The following is a 20,493-nucleotide window of genomic DNA, read 5'->3' on the forward strand; positions in this document are numbered from 1 at the left end:
GAAGACTTAAAAGCCTATATGTAGGCTGATTTTTATTTATATTCAAATAGAAAGCCAGATAAATTTTGAACCCAAAGCTAGGATAGGGGGCAAGGGAGAGGGTGGGAGTCATGCCACTTTTCTCTGCCTCCTTTGTATCAAAACACCTACACACTCATGATAAAAGAAATAACCATACGTATTTTGCTCCCAAAACTTAGAATAAAACCTTTTTGTAAAAGGGAATCTCCCAATCTATAATAAAGCAATCCAGTAGCATATCTGTGACAAAACACGCTACTTAAATAATTACTTTTAAATCTACTTTAAGATTTACAATTTACCATGTTTCCAAACTGAACTGAATTTCTTAATAAGCCATATTGATCCACTCTACCTTTGATCCATCTCCTTTTGGATTTCTTTATTTAATTCATCGACTTTCTGTTGTAGCTTTTTCCTTCTCTGTTCAGGTGGCAGGTTGCTGAAATCCTCTGGTGTTGCGCCCTGTGGATGCAAATATAAATGAGAAGCTAGAAAGCCCTAAGGTATGCCTTCAAAAAAAAAAAAAGGAAAGAAAGAAAGAAAAAATACTGAGTAAAGCCTGCAGGAAAGATTCCCCTGACACCAGGTGGATGCAGAAGTCTGCACAGGTTTTCATGAAATAAATTAAGCTCTTCCTACTACACCCAGGTGAATGTAAAACCAATGCATGCAAACTGTAAAAGTCCCACAAACCATTTCATGTTCCATTGATGCTAGCCAAAAATGCCTCTGAAAAGGCAAGGAGCAATGCTACAGGAAGGAGAGAGAGGAAGAAATACTTCTGACTCCAGTGACAATCAACTAAAAACACATTTTGAAACAGAGTCTTCATTTTACTACAAAGTGTTACCATCAGAGTCTGTGGTAACTCTGAAGTTTTTGCCTCCTTAATATAAGGAAGTTTATGTTTCCTTCATATAAACCAATGATAAGTCCCTCACAACTGTTTCATGTCTCAGGCATTGCTTTTTTCCCTGGTCTGAGTATTCCTTCCCATCTCTTCACACCAGGCTGAGGCCAAAAGTTTCCATACCCGTGAACTGACAGATGGGACATCACATTCCTCAGACAGTGTTGGTGAAAAGGATATTAAAAAATATATATAGCCCCTTCCTCATGCACTCTTCCCTCTAAGAGTCTGATCACTTCTTTTTGATACTTGGCTAGCTCATAAGCTTTAAAAATAGCCTTAAAGAATTCATATAGCATGCTCTCCCTGCCCTCAAAAAATCTACTTTCCACACTGTATGAAATCAATCTCAGCTGTCTATAATCCATCTGTAGAAGTATGATGATATCTTGATGCCCTTTCAAAAACAATTGCTATCTTTCCTCTGTGCATGTGATTTAAGTAGAAAAGATCAATGGTTTCCAGACTTACATATGTGCTTACTTGTCAGAAAACTGCGGCTAAGTTGTGGTGCCAAGTGCTTTTACTTAAAGGGGGCTATGTTCATAGAGAAAGATAAATGTATTCAATAACTAGGGATAAGTCAAGGAATTACAAAAGATATTTTATTTTAAAACCTCAATTCTTTAAAAACAAGGGCAAGGCTGGCTTGGGAGTAGGTCGAAAGGAAGGGGCCAGGACAATGTAATACCCAAATCAAGTCGAGTTGGCCAAGCAGCTTACACAGGGCTTGTGACTGAAGTTCCTAGGCTGATTATGTTAAAATGCCAGGGTGCTGTGCTGGGAAGTGTGTGATTCAGCAAAAAGCTTACCACAAAGGCCACACAAAGACCTTTCCATCAATGTTCTCAAAGACTCTCCCATTAGACTCACTAACTGAGCGGCTTTGACTCTCTGGTTGTGTGTGTGTGTTGAGTGGGAAGAGATAAGATTTGGGTGAACCAGAATGGAAGTGACTTTTCCCTAATGTCAAACCAAGCAAGTTTAATTAGGCTCTGAAACTAAGATGAAGCAAACCTAATCAGTATAAAAATAAATAAGGCTTTTTTTCTTATCCATATACTAGAGTGTTAAAATATTTGAAAGCTTAATTATTTGCTTTTCCTCAATTCAATCACTGAGCTTGGAAAAAAAGAATTGGTACTCATGCTGAATTTACTCATAGCAGATCAGCATGTTTTCTAGAATTGAGGTTTTTTTTTTTAAAGCTGGAATGCAACAAAACAGTAAAACAGTGTGAGACGCACTGCTCCAGAATTCAGGAAACCTAATAAGCGGTCAATGAGCTTACTACCTGTATGGCCCTTGTAGGGCCCTGGGCGAGGCTGTGGAGCTCTGATACTATATAGCTGGCAACTTGCCCTTCTATGCTTTTGTCCTGATGGGTGGGGTTGGATTAGAAGCTTTCTCAGGTTTCATCTAACTCTAATTGGCTACGAGTTCAATACAACTTCCTGCAATGATGGAAAGTTCTACATCTCCAGTGTCCAATACAGTAGCCATCAGCTACACGTACCTGGCCATTGAGCACTTAAAACGTGGCTAGTGCAACTGTGGAACTGAATTTTAAAATTTATTTAATTTTACTTAAAAAAAATAAATAGCCATATGTAGCTAGTGGCTACCGTATTGAACAGGACAGGTCTAGACTGTGAACTGGTATAAGATTTACATTGGTACATAAACAGCTACAAAGAAATCTATAAGGAAAACACACTGTACTTATGACTTATAAATAGATACCCTAAACAACAATGATAAAAATACAACACTGATGATTTACAAAAACTAAAACAATTAGGTCTCTTTTAATAGATGCTTCTGTGTTATTATTTAAAAACTAATCTCAGTAACTGCCTTAAACAAAAACTTCACGTCCCCTTTGGAGATTAGGGTTAATGGCTTCTTCTCAAGCTAAAGAAACTTAAGGTTTCCAGAGTGACTTTAAAAGGTCATTTCACCTAATTAGCCTTTTGAAGTGTGAATGCTTTTAAACAATACTGACCTATGAAGGAATTTTTATTTCTAGCTTTGAGTCAAAATATATTTTCAGAAATCTTTGGAGCTCCTCAGTTTACCAGCCATACTAGGTGGCACTGCTATTGGAAGAGGGGATCACACACATATTTTAAGTGGCTATGCTATGTAAAAGGATCTTATTTTACATGCTAATGGAGTCAAACACTTGTTCCTGGGCATTTCCAACCAAATAGCACAAGTGCCTCTTGTGATTTTATCATTTTTCATACCCAAGCCATTTCTTGTACAACACTGCACATGTTTATTTGCTTCAAAGTAATGGCATAAAACAACAATTCAATACAAAGTTGGTAAGATGTATTTGAAACAGAAAGACTGTTTAATAATATCACTTCTTGCTGCTAGCATCTCAGCAAAAGAACCAAGGGCAAGAAATAAACCCTGTCATCTGAGAAAACCTCCAAGTCAACTGAGTCAATTTCTCCCAAATTAATACTGCTGATAAACTCAATTCATCTAAGTGTCTAGATTTATTTCTGTCTTGTACAGACGTTAATCAAGGACTCATCTCAGGATTTTATTTCAGTATCCCTTTTGTTTAGGGTTAAGCCAGTTGCCAAACACTGAATCAGGTTGAAAAAATATGTATTACATATACATGTCCATGTATGTGTACATTATGTATATGTACATGTACATACACGTAAATGTATATATAAGGATAACCATAAAATACTATCCTAAGTTATCAACAGCAGTGCATAAAGTGTTGATCTTATTCCTGGCTAAATTGTCACAGTTTATCATTGCCCATTATTTTCGGATATCTGCTGTGAAATTTGAGAATATTATGTAACTTATATATATTTGAAGTACTGTTATGGGTTATGTTGGTTAAGAGTTTCTTTTAATAAATTTAATTATTAGTTTGAATGTTCGCTAGGGCAATAAAGATAAAACAACACAAGACACTAAGTAAACAATTCTGAAAGGCTTAGGAGGCTCTTTTTACCGTCCATAAAATCATCTGTGGCCTCTTAAATTAACCATCCACAGGGCACAGACTTATGTAGCGCCTGAAAAACTTGCTTTTTTTTTTTTTTTTCAGTTCTCAAAGGCTGCTTTAAACCTGAGTGGCCACCACAGGTTAGCATCATTTCTGCATGTCTCCCTCAGGGTCTCAGCTTTTCCCATCCACTCTTGTGGCTCTCAGGGAGGAGCAGCTTTCAATTATTAGATTTATTTTTATTCAAAATGATCCAATGAATAAACTCTACAGCATTTAATATTTATGTTTACATGTATATAAGCAGTTTATCAACTTCTGCCATCCTCTTAAAGCCCCTATAGTAAAGAAAACCAAAATTATGTGTTAAGTGTTAATTTTCTTAGCAGCTTTAAAAGATTACGATCCCCTCTATTAGATTCTGGACCTTTGTATTCAAAAGGTTTAATAAAGAAATGCCGATAAAAGCACACAGAGCAGCAGTTAATTCTGAAGATAGGTCCCTGGCACAGCACCCACAACACACAGAAGAACCTGATTCAGACTCAGGCCATGCAAGGAAGAATTGTGCTTACCAGCTTGAGAGAAAGCTTCATGTAAAAATTGAAGGGGTAACAGGAAAACAAGAGAGAGGGAGAGAAAACAACAGCACATCAGAAGAAAAGGAACTTCCCCAGTTCCACTGTATTAACATAACACGTAAATGCACCTGTCAATTCGTGAAAATGGCTTGTAGCGAATCTGTGCAAAAGTTCACAAGAGAGGCTGATCCCTACGAAACCTTCCTTTAGCTGCCACATTGCCAGAGCAAAGACAAAGGGAAAAGGAGTTTTTGTTTACAATTTTGTATTGGTCATGTCAGCCGAAGTTTGTGCTGGTGGCATAAAATGAGTATAAATGACAAAAATAATCATATAGCTTTTTTTTGTTCACCAAATTTCCCAAGGCAAGTTTTACATAGACTAAAAACGTCTGAACACCAACCTCTTCCATGACATACATGTAATATTTTTATCATAAGAAAATTGATTAAATATGAACATTGCATTTCTTAAAGGCATGAAGGCAAAACTCCCAGATTGGTGAATGGGTAACCAAGGATCAGAAGCTGCTCTAAGAAACATCTCAGCTCAGAAAGCCTCTCGCATCGGCCTGAAGGCAGAAAGGCCATGCATGCTCTGTCCCACCTGCTGGCTCACAGCACCACAAACCACATCCTGCTCTGTGGGGGTCTTTGGAGGTTTTCTATTTAACACTGAGTCATAGCCACAGGGGTTATAGATCTTTTGGGGGAATTGACAGGAGTTACTGTTCTTGAAAGTTACCTTTAGGAAATTAGTAGCCAACTCTTTCAACTGTCAAGGGATGCTCCTTACTATGGACTTCCTGATAATTATCATGCCTCAGCAGCTGCAATCCTGCTGGGCGTGGAGATTAGCAGAGGTACAGTGATTACTGGATCCAAAAACAGAGCTTAGAGGACATCTCAAAAGTGGGAAAAGAAACATTCAGTTCGTCATTAACAGGGGAATCCTGCTCTATGGCTATAACGCAGTATTTAAGAACGCAGTGATACTCACTCAGCTGTTATCAATCCTAAAAAGTTAAGGCAACTAACTGCTGGTAGGATCCATTAAAAAATTTTTTTTGTGACAAGATACCAAAGAAAGTACATATTGCTTTAAATTGGGGGGTGGGGTGGGGTGGGGTGGGGCAGGGGTGTGGTAGGGAGGGTTAAAACTCCTTAAAAACCAAAAAACCAAACCCACTGCTGTCGAGTCTGACTCATAGCGATCTTACGGGACACAGTAGAACTACCCCATAGGGTCTCCAAGGCTGTAAATCCTTATGGAAGCAAACTGCCACATCTTCCTCCAGCGGCGCAGCTGGTGGCTTTGAACCACAGACCTTCTGGTTCACAGGCAAGCACTTTGGCCGCCGTGCCACTAAGGCGCCTTAAAATTCCTTAGCTAGGCTTAAAAAAATCAAATTCTTAGGATTAAATCAAAGTCAGCACTTCTTTATAAACAGGCATTAAGTTTTAAATGGAATTGTTCTTGTGTGGAAAGAAGAGACTTTTAAGGAAAGAAATAGCAAGCTAAAAGTTTTGAAAGAAAGGCACATAGAGTCACACCCGTGACTATTCAGATGTAGACAGCCTGCATTAGTGACTGGAGCCTTCCTGTGAACTTTAGCATAGATCTATTTGTCACAACTTGAGTTCTTTGTACATACAGACAACACTTATGGTGCACAGCAGAAAACTTTCCAAGTATCTTCCTACCACTACCTATACAATTGTTTCCTCCCACACTATTGTCTAAATGTGGCTAATTCAGAGAGTCAACATCCAAACTACATACACTGTTTGCTCTCTATTCAGCTCCTTCAGTTACTTGAGGTCATATATTCTTTCTTGAACACTCTAAAACCAGAATAATATCAAAACTATAGCAAAGGAATATTACCACTTCATAGTCAAAACAAGTCATTAGGATTGAAAGTTTAAGATTCCAATAGAAATGGGAAGTTGTGAATTCTAAGACAAATTCAATTTTCTGAAGCGGGCAGTGGCTGATCATTGACAGAAGCGCCATCATGGTATACAGTATTCTTTTTAACCATTATAAACTGGTTTTCAGCTTTCAGTTGTAAGCCAGCCAATTAGATGGTTTAAAATTAGAAACCTAATCATGTGCTAAAAGAGTATTTTTAAAGGCTTCATTAAGTGCATTGCTAGACACTTGAAGAACTAAAAAGCTGTCAGTTTCAGGCGACAATTAAAGAGCCTTGGGAGCCACAAGCGTCAATAACACATGAGGGAACACAGAGCCAGCAAGTCCATGTGTTATTGGACAGTCACAGGCACTAACCTCAAGTACAAAGAAAGGGGACAATAAGAATAAGCATATAAGCATATGTATTCAAGGTCCATGGAAAATCATTTTTATGAACTTGCTCATGCTTCATTGGTTTTTTTTGTTCTCCAAGCTTTATGCACATAAGTCCCTTACGGATTCATTTGCTCCAAACATGGCATATGGATCACTGCGCTACAACTGCAGCTTGTAAGAGTGTCATTCTCCTATAAGCACACTCCGCAGCTGTGTTTTATGGGTGAAATTCTGCCATGAAATCATACACAAACCCAGTGACATCTTATCGACAGCAATCACAATTCCTTTAAAGATTTTACCAGAGCAAGAATGAAAAGGGGGGGAAAAAAAAAAAACCCCAAGCTCAGTTTGCTGGCATGTTTAGGAAGTTTGCTTCCCTTTTTCAAGCAAGTTTTTCAGATGAAGTAACCTAGGGTTGAATTTATACATTAGACTTTTTCCTGTGTCCAGTTCTTTCAATTAAGAATTTCATGTATGTGGAAGCACAGCAGGGTGCATTTGGGTCCCCAGTCTTGGTGGTCAATGGGGTTAGTGGCTGTGCCATGACTGTATGACCTGGCCGTCACAGGTGAACTTACAACATAGTCCCTAGCCTCAAAGGCATACGTGGGTTTCCCTATTGTCCTCTTCATGAGTTCTTTGTGAAAACAGAAAGACTGAGTCTGCCAATAATCAGCAAGAAAACAAGATAAAATAAATAATATTAACCATAAGATTGTAACATTTGACAAACAATTGGTAATAATTTTCAAGATCGTTTGATCAAACTTGGTGGTATTTTTCCATATAATTAATTCTAAAATATGGGGGAAAAATGTCAATATTTTAGATTTAGAAGCCACTTGCTCAGACCAGAAAAGAAATCTTAATTTAAGGCAATAAAGTTAAAACTTGCAGACTGCAAATTAAGAACATACAATCTAGTTGCATTCTTCTTTGACTTACATGAAGATGAAATGATTACTAACACTCAGGTGGCACACCAATCATTAAAGACGTTTGAGGAAATAAAATTTTGTTACAAGTATCAGTGGCTTCCAATGAAAAAACATTTTATCCTGTTTAAGCATTTAGAAACAAAATCAGTTATGCCAAGAGATATTTGCACATAATTTATACATTCTGATGACAGAAACAAATGATTGAAATCTGTACTGGAAAGCTGCAAAACACAATAAATTAAAAGACATATTAAAATAATAGATTTGTTATTGTCCTAGGATGCTTTTCCAAACTAAATTATCTTTGGCACAATAGTCTGGAGTTTAAAAGAAGAATAAACCAAATGGTAGCAACGACTGTATCATTTTAGTCATGGATCTATAAACCACACACCTCCCATGTTGAGACTGCTTTAAAATCAAATTTATTTCCCCAAACTTTAGATTCGTTTTTTGAACTTCCTAATTTTACTTCTACGATGTATTTCCCCTTTCTTCTTTCTTTTCTCTATTTTTTTTTCACTGCTATTTCCTGAAGAAAGAAACATTAAATTTGACCCTAAATAAGAACAGATGGACCAAAAATGATGGAAGCAAAACACTTTTCTATTTACTAATGCTTCTAGTACGTTTCTGTGTATATGTGTGTTTATCCTCAGAAAGACACAATCACCTTTTAGGAAGTTTTTTAAACAGAGGTTTGCTAAACATGGATGTGAGGACTAGGAAATGAAATTCACTTTGCCAATTATGGTAAAACGAGTTTTCCTTTAAATCATATCAAAATAAGCAGCTTTCCATTTTGCTGGTTTTTGTTCTTAAGTGTTATATTTTTTTCTGGTCATCTTTTTCTTACACTTACCAATACTGACATTCTTTGGTTTTAACATTTAGAGAACACCATGAAACACAGATTCAGAAACCATTTGCAACCAACAGACTTTTCAATGTTGAGTGGCAGAATGGGATAAATACATAAACAAATGGTAAACAATTATGAATATTCAATATACTTCAAGATGAGATTCCAAAAGACAAATACACAGATATTCATTACAAAAATAATAAATGAATGCTTGGTAAAGGTTTCAGAAGTGGCAGAGATGGGTTAACTGGTTTACAGTTAATAGAAAACTTTACAGTCTAGCAAAAACATCCTGGTCTTATGTTAGAAACTCTTTGATGAGCTACTGGAGTGGAGATGGATGGGGAGTTATAAAAGCCAGCATCACTGAGCCAGGAAGCTGCAGATTCCTCAGCAAGGCCTAATAATAGAGCTCAGTGCAATCCGTCACCCATGTTTGAAGTCATACTCTGACTTCCAACAATGGCTGTCTTAAAATATTTAAAAATTAAATTTCTAATTCTTATCCTGATATGCTGGGTAACCTAAAATAAGATAATTCCATTGATCAATGCCCACCAACTGTACTCTTTGCATAAAGCTTTGAGGTTTTCTTATTAAAGGAATGCTACATGTAAAGAAGTATTTGTATCCTTTATTTAAAAAGACAATTATATCTGTTATATATTTACATTGTTTTTTCATACAGAACACTTTTTTGTAGGCTTGAAAAATTACCATCGTCAGCTCAACAGTGACTAGTGTTAGTCACTTCCTGGTAACCAGCTGCTGATGCCAAAACTAAGAGTACTTCTCATGTACCTAATGAGTTATGGCTTGAAATCTCTTCCCATGACAGTGTGTCAGCTGACACTTGAGGAAATAAAACTTAGGAATTTTTAGTTTAGGGCTAATATTGCACTTGACTTTACCTGCTCATGCTACTTATCAACCTAAAGGCTGGCATCTAGCTCTGATTTTAGTGATAACTATTGGAAAGAAGTAACCCAGCTATGAGTTGACTGAAGATCTAGGAGAAAAGTAAAAACTGTGTTTGTACAAGAAAGCATCCCATTACAACTGCCTTGCAACTCCCACAGGAAAAGATAAGAAACCTTACTAGGTGTGTTATGCACTAAATATCTGTTGAGTCTGAACTGCCACATTTATTATTCATTATAAAAAAGTATTTTTGGGAAGGCTTAGACTAGACTGACCATTTAGATATATTCAAAAAAAAAAAGATATATTCAAGAGACTATAAATTATTTTATTTCAATTTTTTCTCTGTAAACCAAAACAGCATCTACACTGGGTTGCTGGATCAATTCCATCAAACCCTGTGACTTAAACGCATCCAATCTTAATTAGAATGGCAAACTTGAGTCTTAAGAACATCTACTTATGGGTCAACCACGTTATAACAGACTTTCCCTGTGGGTGTCACAGAATCTCAGACTCTGTAAGCTGAGTCTCTGGATTTAAATCCTGGCTCTACATCTTCCTAGCTTGATCATAGGCACATCTTTAACCTTTCTATGCCTCAATTTCCTTATTAGTAAAATGAGGAACTATTAGTACCTAGGCTTCATTCATAGGGTGGTCAAAAAAGCAAATAAGCATGTAAAACAGGGTCTGGCAAATAATAAGCACTCAATGCCAGCTGCTATTATTACTTCACCCTTTAAAAATAAATACTGCATTAGGCCTTTTTCAGTCACCAAACATTTTATTAACATCTTATAATTTCACCAAAATAGCTGGTAAAAACACTGTGACTTATGACATTTCCCCTTAATGCCCTGAGGCACAGCTCAAAAAGAAGTATCTTTATTACACTCACAGCGTTTTAGTAACTATTAAGCAAATAATTATACGGTGCCTTCCAATTCTTCATATGTTATTAGTTTTAGAAACTGAATCTAAGTTCCATTTTTTGAGTAAAATATTAATGACTTGGATGTTATAAAGGGGAAGTGGGAAAAAGTCTTTCCAAAAATGTACTAGAGACAAAGAGAACTCTGAGCTGGCTTGCTTTCTCTCTTTTTCCTTCCATCCATCTTCCTTGTTTCCTTCCTCCTCGTTCTGTCTCTCTTTTTAGCTATAATGAATCATAAGTTCTTTTTTTTTATGTTATGGGAAAACACAATGGATTCATTCACAAACAAAATAAGTTATGCAGAACAAAACATGCAACAAAAGTGCGCAAGAGAGACAGGATTCTGGAGCAGAACTTACCCCACGCTTTAGGCTCCTGAAGCAGTGGATTTTGGGTTTGGAGGTCATGAACTCGTTGAAGCGATGGGAGAGGGGTTCCTTTTGCTGCTTGGGAGACTGGGGGCCGTTGGGAACAGCAGAGGGTGAGGCAGAGGCAGGGGGAGGTGGGGGAGGCTGATGGGGGGATGTTAAAAGGGACATAAGCTACATGTGAGAGATGGAGCAGTGACAGAGTAAAAATCAGAAACAAGAAGATAAGACACAAAACAAAAATAAGCATCAAATAATATTTGAAATCCAAAGCAAGTACAACACAATCAAATATTTAGGCCATGGTCCAAAAGAAAACATGTAGAATATGTTAAATGAAGAATAGGATGAAAGTGGGAATTTTAGTAAGTAATGCAACAGAAGAATAGCAAGAAATATTTGACAAGAAGCTCATGCAGACTTTCACATGCAAACTACAGTTCTAATTAGTTATTCGAAATCAGTTTAAGCCAGACGGATAAATAAATATTTCAGAACTACCTAAACTAACATAGCTTGATGGGAGGAAATGAAAGACCTTAAATGCTAAGGTGAAAACAGCCAGACAGTCTTTTCAAATTAAACATTAATATATTCTAAGGTTAACGCAGTAGTGTTGTCTTGATCCTATTTTATGTCCCCAGGTTAATGCTGTCATGCACCTATGTATCACACTATAAAAAGAAAATGAAAATGTTCATGGATACACATGTTAACATGAATTCAAAACCAAGTTATTAACCCATGGTAGCAACTCAGTGAGATGTGCTGACAAATTGTTAGTAGAATTCTGCATAATACCCCCTTTCCCCGCCGAGGTAGCCAGCAGTCTAGGAGACTTTGGAGTGTAAGGAGGGATGAGAAACAACCAAAAGGTCATTAATCTGTTAGTGTGCGTGACACGGTACAAGTGATAATGCATCTGAAAGAAGACAAATGGCCATGGCAAGGATACCACCACCAAAGAGGAATGCTGTTTTGAAATAAAATAGCACGCTAGCTTTTTGCGTTCTGAAACTGAAGGTTTAAAATCTCACTTTTTTACGGCTAAAAAGGCAAAAATTTCCACACTTTCTAGAAAACTCGTTTTACACTGGGTCCACCATCAGTACCTTATTTTTTTTGATGAACGGCCATAACTTTCCTTTGGACTTGCCACCAGGTTTGTGCTCTTGTTTGCCTTCTCCTCTGGAATTGGAAAGGCTGTTATCAGACACGGTGCGCTTCATTGGCTGAGTGTAATCCTCAAATTCGATGTCTCCGGGAGGCTCAAACCCTGACTTATAAGCTTCTATCACCAGCTGTGAATCCTGAAATTATACCCCCCGACACACACAAATACATTCAAATAGGTACTTTTCATATAATGAATTATGATATGAGCTCATACATGTGATATTCAAAGAAAGCTTTATCAACTGATAATAGATTTTTCCTAGTAATATTTTTATCATTAGAAATAATTTAAGTATAATTTGTAAAACTGCATGTCTAGTTGAGATTTGAAGATACTTTCAATAATCATTTTTCTACATTTGGAGAAACAAATACTAATTAAAAGCTACTTTGTTAAAAGTAGCAAAATCAATGGACTATTACATAATTCCCTTGGAAAATACAGTAATATCAAAGATTAGACAGGCCTATAAAACAAAAATATTTTTGGGGGGGTTATAAAACAAAATATAATACATGTGAGGAATGTGCTTCTTAGTTCAATCAAATATATGAGATCAAATGGGCAGCTCCTGTCTAAAAGCAGAAGGAGAAGACAAGAAGGGCAAGAACTGGTCTAACAGACACAGGGAACCCAGGGTGGAAAGGGGGAGAGTGCTGTCATATTCTAGGGATTGTAACCAATGTCACAAAACAACAAGTGTATAAGTTTTGGAAAGAGAAATTAACTTGAGCTGTAATCTTTCACCTAAAGCACGATTCAAAAAGAAAAATACAGTAATACAAAAACCTGGTTCCACTTCATGCAATTTAGTGTATACAAGGTTAAGGCACAGAGCAGCTCATCTCTCTAATTTCTAGGACTGCTGTACTTCAGGGACATTAATTTATTGCTTCATTTTTCTTTATCTATACATTTGTTCACAGTTTATCTCCCCCATTAGAATGTAAGCTTTCCTTGTTTTTACTGTATGCCTAGCACCTAGATGATGCCAGGTGATAATGGTATCCAATAAAAAAGTTAGCTGAATAAATTAATGAAATGAATGTTGTGCACTCTGCCAGGAACTTTGGGTCAACAGGCTCTCAGAGGAAGGTGGTAGAGACAAATGCACATAAGAAAGCTGCAGTTACCAGTGTGACAGATAGATAGACAGAGAGATGTATAGATAAAGTGTTACAAAATACATGTGACTTAGAATACCAATCTAACTCAACAATCATTTAATTAAAAAAAATTACTGAGGATGGCAACTTGGAAAGATTTAAGGTTCTTAACATGAGCCAATATTTTAATTGCTGTTGTTAGCTGGCGTCAAGTTGGCTTTTGACTCATGGTAACTCCAAGCAGAAAGGGATGAAATGCTGCCTGGTCCTTCACCATCCCCATGATGAACTGTGAACTGAACCACTGTGATATACAGTTTTCACGGGCTGATTTTCAGTAACGGATAGTCAGGCCTTTCATCCTAGTCTGTCTTAATCTGGAAGCTCTGCTGAAACCCGTTCAGCCTCATGGCAACATGCACGCCTCCACTGACAGATGGGTGGTGGCTGCACGTAAGCTGTACTGGCTGAGAATCAAAGCTGAGTCTCCGGCATGGAAAGTGAGACTTCTATCAGCACACCTCTACATTTTAATTAGCTGTAGCTCTTTCAGCTAACATTTAATTTCCAGCTGTGCTGGAGACTGCCAATTGTCTTCCAATAGCCAACTGCCCTTCCTTCTTAGTAACAAGAACCTGATTTTATGTTGGACACATTGCCACCCAGCTAAAAGGTTTTTCTCCCTAGACTTTTGTACAACAGGATATGGCCACATAACTAAGTTTAGACCTCTAAGATGTAGGCAGAAGTACAGCATGCAATTTTAGGGAGTCTCTTCTTCTCCATAATCTGCCTTCGGCAATTTGGATTTGATGGTTGGAGCTCCAAAAGCCAGATCACAAGTCTGAAGGTCATATAATCAAAAGCTGTGAATTGGAAGGAGCCTGGATCCATGAGGATTTTATGGACCATCCATCCATGCCAGTGCTGGACCCTCTACCTCTGAACATCTTTTACATGAAAGAAAAAGTAAACCATCTTATTTAAAACACTACTGTTCCTGTTATATGAAGCTAAACCTACACTAGCAGATTCAGTTCCATAGTCATGACATATGTGCAAGCAACTACATTGATCTATTATAGCAAAAACACGATCATATGATATAAATGGAAACTTGCTGTCGTTAGATGCCGTCTAGTCAATTTCAACTCACAACGACCCCACGTGACAATGCAGAACTCCCTCATAGGGTTTTCTAAGCTGTAATCTTTACGAGGGCAGACTGCCACAACTCTCTCCTGCAGAGCGGCCCACCAACCTGTCAGTGGATTTGAAGCGCCAACCTTAAACAGCTGAGCACTTAATCATTGCACTGCCACGGCTCCTTAAATGAAAACTAACCCTACAGAAATAAACCAGTTTGAACTTTTAGGTAATCATGTATTTTAAAATTTTAGGTAATCATGTATTTTAAAAGGGAGGGCGAGGGCATTCAGTTCGTTGGTGGGTACCATGGCTGGAAGTGGTCTATCCTTCTATCCCATTTAAAAACTTATTAAATCACCTCCTCCAAGTCTTCATTGAAACATACCTTCTCAGTATAATGACAACCCCCAGGCACTTTCCTACTTAATCTTTTCCAAACACTAAACATGTCTGAATACTCTAAGTAATGTTCTCTTTTATTTTCTTTACTGTCTATCTCCTTCTTCGAAACAGTGCCTGGCACTTCTGAATGAGTGGGCAGATTCAAACATGTGCCAGACACTGGACTTGTTTTAGAAGTAAAAAGAAGAAGGTGGCGCGGCTTAGAAGAAAGAACACAGGCTTCAGAGTCAGACAAACAAATTTACTGTGTGACCCTAGGCACACAGTTCTTCTCAGTAAGTGAGGACCACAAGCCTGGAAAGAAGCTGAAGTTCAGTGAAGAATTTTACAAAAGTAGCCGCAGTTTTTCTCAAGATTAAAAAAAAAAAAAAAGGATATAATATCAATTATACATGAACAGGCAGAGACAAAGAGGGTACAAGGAAATGGAAACTCACCCAAAAATACTTAAGGTCAAAGCAGTAAGACCATAACTAACTTTCCTAGAAATTGTATCTGCAAATGAAGATAAACTTGGAAAACACATCTAAAACACAGAAAGAATGATTGGAAAGATACTGTGCAAGATCAGGGGACTTATATTGATAAATGAAGATCTGACTTCTGAATTCTCAAAGAAGATAGAGCAAAGTGAAACATTCATTCAAGTAAAGACCCAAAGGAGGTGAGGGAGTGAACCCTGCAGATATCCGGGGAAGAACATTCCAGGCAGAGAGAACAACTTGGGGTTTTCAATGAATACCCAGGAGGCCACTGTGGCTACAGCACGGGGAGAGTAGAATAGATGGCATCAGAAAGACAAATGGAAAAGCAGGTATTCCAGACAGTTTAGGGATTCACGGCCCTGGATGACTTTGGCTTTTCCTCTCAGTGAGATAGAAGCCCCTGCAGGGTTCTGAGCAGAGGAGGCACATGACCTAACTTATGTTAAAAGGATCTCTCTAGCTCTCTGGCCTCTGTGTTAAGAATGGATTGTTGTGGACAAGGGCAGAAGTAGGGAGACTAGTTAGATGCCTCCTGCAGTAATCCAGACAAAAGATGATGGAGCCTTGGATCAGGACAGTAACCGTGGAAGTGGTGAGAGCTGGTTGGGATCAGAATTGGCTGATAAACTGATACAGGTTTGAGAAAAGGAAGGTATCAAGGATGACTCCAAGATCCAAGCAACTGTAAGGATGGAATCACCATTAACCAAGGTGGTGAAGACTATGAGAAGAGCAAGTTTGGCAAGAAAGGTCAAGAGCTCTACTTTGAACATATCAAGAGCTCTACTTTGAATATGTTAAGTACCTATTAGATATCTGTGGAGTATACAATGAACTTACCTCCTGGGAGGTAATCTCTAAACCCTTGGAATCCCCCCAGTGACTGGAGTCTTATTATCCATAAAGAGGCTCTAGATCACAACTGAGAGTTTATGCTAATGAGGTGACACATGTTGGATGGGGCTGGCAATGCCAGAAAGACCCACCCCTTGATATCAACACAACTGTTGGGAAAGGGAGGGTAGCTATAGACTGCATTCAAAGACTTGGACAGTGATTCAATCAATCAGGCCTATTTAATGAAACCCCAATAAAAGCTCTGGACGCGAGACGCTGATGAAGAGTGAGCTAATTATATCAGGTGGACACTTGAGATTGTGTTGGCAACTCTTGTCTGGAGGGGGGATGGGAGGATAGAGAGAGAGAGAAGCCGGCAAAATTGTCACGAAAGGAGAGACTGAAAGGGCTGACTCAAGAAGGGGAGAGCAAGTGGGAGTAGGGAGTGAGATGTATGTAAACTTATATGTGACAGACTGATTGGATTTGTAAACGTTCACTTGAAGCTTAATAAAAGTTAATAATAAAAAAAAAAAAGCTCTGGACGCTGAAGCTCAGGTGATCTTCCTGCTTGGTGATAGACATCAGTGCATGGGAGGGTGACATGTCCCTTGGGACATGGAAACTCCCTGTTGGGGATCTTCCTAGACCTCATTCTATGTGTCTCTTCATTTGTATCCTTTTTGCTATAATAAAACTCTAATTTTAAGTATAGCACTTTCCTCAGTTCTATGAATCGTTCTAGCAAATTATCAAACATGAGGGGAGTAGTGGGGATCCTCAAATCTGTAGCCAACAAGTCAGAAATAAAGGAGTCTTTGAAGCCCCTGAGCTTGCAACTGGTGTCTTGAGGAAGTAGTGGGAACACCCAAATTTATAGTCAGCAGGTCAGAAGTGAGAGTGCTGTTGGGACCCCCAAACATGTAGCTGGCGTCTGAAGTCTTGGGGAGACTTGGCAGTCTGGAGGACTGTACCCTTTATAACTTGAGACATGACCTAGCTCCAGGTGGCAAGGGTCAGAAAAAGAGCTGCATCTGCAGCTGGTGTGAGAAGACACTTAGAGCTGGTGTCAGAAGGCAGTCACAGATATCTTAACATGCAAGTGGAGAGCCTGTAGTTTGGGGGAGAGGTCCAGGCTGGAAATACAAAATTTGGAAGTTAGTATTGAGATGAGACATAATGCTCTGAGAGTCTGTAGATCACTTAAGGGGTGAATGTGGGTAGTAAAGAGGTCTAAGTACTAAGCTGTGCAGCACCTGAAAGTTAAATGGTTAGAAGAAGAAAAACAAGTAAAGGAGACTGAGGCAAGTCAGGAGGATAAAAGCCATTACAGTGTTATTTCCTGGAGCCAAGTGAAGGAGGAGAAGGTAAGAGGGTGGTTAAGTGAGGGCCAATGCTGCTAACAGTTTAAGTAAAATGAAGACTTATAAGCGACCCTTAGATTTAGCAACATGGAGGTCACTGGTGAAACGGAATTATGAGTGATATAATGGAAAACAAGGCTCCTATAATGGGGGAAAAAATCTATAAATCTAGGGGTTTAAAACCTCCCAGATAAAACTGATAGAGGGAAACCATCTTAATGAAATTGTGAAAGTTCACTTCCAAGCTCCTAATATAAGAAATTAAAATCAGGCTAGTTTCAGACTTTTGTCAATGCCAGAAGTCAATGAAGCTAAAAGAAAACTCAAAATTCACATAGAGGTAACCCGACTTTTGAAGGCTTAACTTATAAGCCCAAATATTACTATGCCTCTTTAAAAGACCTCTGTGTTTAATTTATTTGTGTGTGTAGAGTGATCAAGGAAAGCCTCACTACTTCTTAATCCCCTACTATGCCCAAGGCATTTACAACTACCAAAAGACTTGGACCAAAGCCAAAGATGCAAACATACACAGAAATGACTAATCAACAGTGATAAGAAAATAGAATGGGAAAACTCATAAAACTCATAACATGGAAAAATTTGACTTAATGAGTGTATGCCCAGTGACAAACAACTCATGTATCTCTAAAACCCACTGCCGTCAAGTCAATTCCAACTCATAGTGATGCAATAGGACAGAGTAGAACAGCCAAATAGGGTAACCAAGGTTACAAATCTTACAGAAGCAGACTGCTACATCTTTCCCCCATGCCAGGGGTGGAAAGGTATGCATGGGCTTATTTGTGCTTACTTACTAATCTGTAGTGCATAATTTCATCGTTTTTTTACCACATCAAAGACGTAGTAAAATTCTGTATTACAGGTTAGTAAGTAAGCACAAGTAAGCCCACGTATACCCTGCTTACTGGTTAATCGTCCCTATGCAGAGCAGCTGGTGGATTCGAACTGATGACCTTTCAGAATCTGTCTGCTAATAGGTGATCTATTCACAAGGAAAAGACTGCTTCAATCCCTTCCCTGGACTCTGCATTTTAAGAAGCCCTGATGACAAAGAATACTTACGGCATATATGATCAATATTTGGCTTTACAAATGAATAAATGTTTGTAAAATTCAACGTTGGTGTCCTAGTCAGTATTTTTGTTGAGGGAAATAGGTTTCTAGGAAAGGAATACAAATTGATAGCACTGGCCCTAAAGAAGTGGTTTTTAATCAGGGATCATTTTGCTTCCCAGGGGACATGTGGCAATGTCTAGGGACACTTTTGATTGTCACAACTTGAGAGTTTGTGAGTGCTACTGGCATCTAGTGAGTAGAGGCCAGGGATATTGCTAAACATCAGGACAGCATGCCACCCAAACAAATAATTAGCTGACCCAAAATGTCAATAGTTTCCCAAAGAAACCCTACCCTAAAGGAAATAAAGGCTTGCCTTTTTCCAGAAATCAATCAGATTCCAAATTGGGGCGTCGCTCAGCCAATTGACAAAAAGACAACACTTCAATTTAAATACGTAATGTCTCAAAATTTTACCACTAAAATGTGTTTTCATAAAGGAAATTAGAAAGAGTTCATCTAAAACACAGGCGGCTAAATACAAGAACTCTCAAGTGGTGTTGCTACTGATGAAAAGTACGTGAAGTGACCACTAAAAGCAACTACCTACCATGAGATGATTAAATGAGGACACCGTGGAAAGGGCAACAAAGAGAAGACCTTGCCAAGTCTAAATAACTTCTGTAATTGTTAGAAAGTTACCTACTCATTTGAAATAATGAGAATACAAACAGTTGTAAATTAAGCTCAAAATACAATACTTACATTTTTCTGATCGGTTGATTCAGCTGCCTTTACTATTTCATCCAAGCACTTGCCAATAATTGGTATCACCTGCCGATCAACTTCTGCATATGTCTTCATTGATTCTCCAATTCTTACTATCCTCCTTTCCTCCATCTCTTGTATTTTCTGGAACGTTAGATTTTGTATAGAATTTAGTCCATTATTATTTAAAGAAGTTTTTCTTTGATATCATTGTTTAAGACTAACAACTTCGCCAGGAGGGAAATGAGCCAGTACAAAGGGGTTAAAGTTACAGCAGCAGTAAATTTATTGTGCCTTCTTATTAGCCAGTTGCAGGCACATTTTTTGAATTGTTAGGCTACCCAAAATGTATACTTTGCACAATTCAATTCCAGTGGAAATCCTGGTGGTGTACTGGTTAAATGCTACAGCTGCTAACCAAAAGGTTGGCAGTTCGAATCCACCAAGTACTCCCTGGAAACTCTATGGGGCAGTTCTACTCTGCCCTATAGGGTCGCTATGAGTCGGAATCAACTCGACGGCAATGGGTTTTAAAAATTTTTTTTATTCCAGTGTCAGTAAAACTCCCAAACTCAACTAGCTTTGTTGTTAACACCATTTGACAATACATTTCAAATATTTTCTCCATCTTTGATTTACTGCTTTATCCTTGACCAAAAGCACGGTATTTGGTTAACTGCCTCAGCCTGACACTGGCTTGGTTGCTGAGATATAATCAATGTATCCTCCTTCTACAATTTGGAAATTCTTATTTGCTGTGTGTGTAGACACTAAAAAGAAAACATTATTGTTTTCGCTTAGCTGCACTCTAAGTTTAAAAGATTCCCAAGTGGGAGAATATTTATGTATCTTTCTTCACACATTTCTGACAAGTTAAAGCACCTAAAAGAAAGACAATCAAAAGGAAAGAACTGTCTGACAGTTGTTCAAACCCTACGATTTTAGAAATACTCCTTTAACTCAAGTTAAGCTGGCATTTTTATAATGAGAATGGGCCTTTTAGGAACCCCAAAACCCAAACTCATTGCCATTGAGTCAATTCCCACTCACAGTGACCCTACAGAACAGAATAGAACTGCCCCACAGGATTTCCAAGGCTGTAACCTTTACGGAAGCAGACTGCCACGTCGTTCTCCCGAGGTGCAGCTGGTGGGTTCGAACCGCAGACCTTTCAGTTAGCAGCTGAGTGGTTAACTACTGTGCCACCAGAACTCCTTCCTTTTAAGAAAAACAGTGTTAATCTAAGAACCATTTCTAAAAGAGTGGTTGCAGATGC

General features: G+C 38.2%; 1 protein-coding gene across 6 annotated transcripts in view; it reads right to left on the reverse strand.

Moving 5' to 3' along the window:
- FNBP1 (formin binding protein 1) overlaps positions 1 to 20,493 on the reverse strand; it is a 149,161-nt gene that overhangs the window by 15,693 nt on the left and 112,975 nt on the right. For 2 of the 6 annotated variants that reach the window (XM_049896987.1, XM_049896986.1), the window contains exons 8-11: positions 19,215 to 19,361; positions 11,962 to 12,159; positions 10,841 to 11,023; positions 377 to 486 (exon numbers count right to left, since the gene is read on the reverse strand). In XM_049896987.1, the coding sequence (XP_049752944.1) occupies positions 377 to 486; positions 10,841 to 11,023; positions 11,962 to 12,159; positions 19,215 to 19,361 (638 nt within the window). Of the gene's footprint in view, positions 1 to 376; positions 487 to 4,495; positions 4,511 to 10,840; positions 11,024 to 11,961; positions 12,160 to 19,214; positions 19,362 to 20,493 lie in introns of all 6 variants that reach the window. The other 4 variants (XM_049896990.1, XM_049896989.1, XM_049896991.1 and 1 more) reach the window with 3 other exon arrangements.

The sequence above is a fragment of the Elephas maximus genome, chromosome 9 (assembly GCF_024166365.1).
Source record: "Elephas maximus indicus isolate mEleMax1 chromosome 9, mEleMax1 primary haplotype, whole genome shotgun sequence".
NCBI lineage: Eukaryota > Metazoa > Chordata > Mammalia > Proboscidea > Elephantidae > Elephas > Elephas maximus.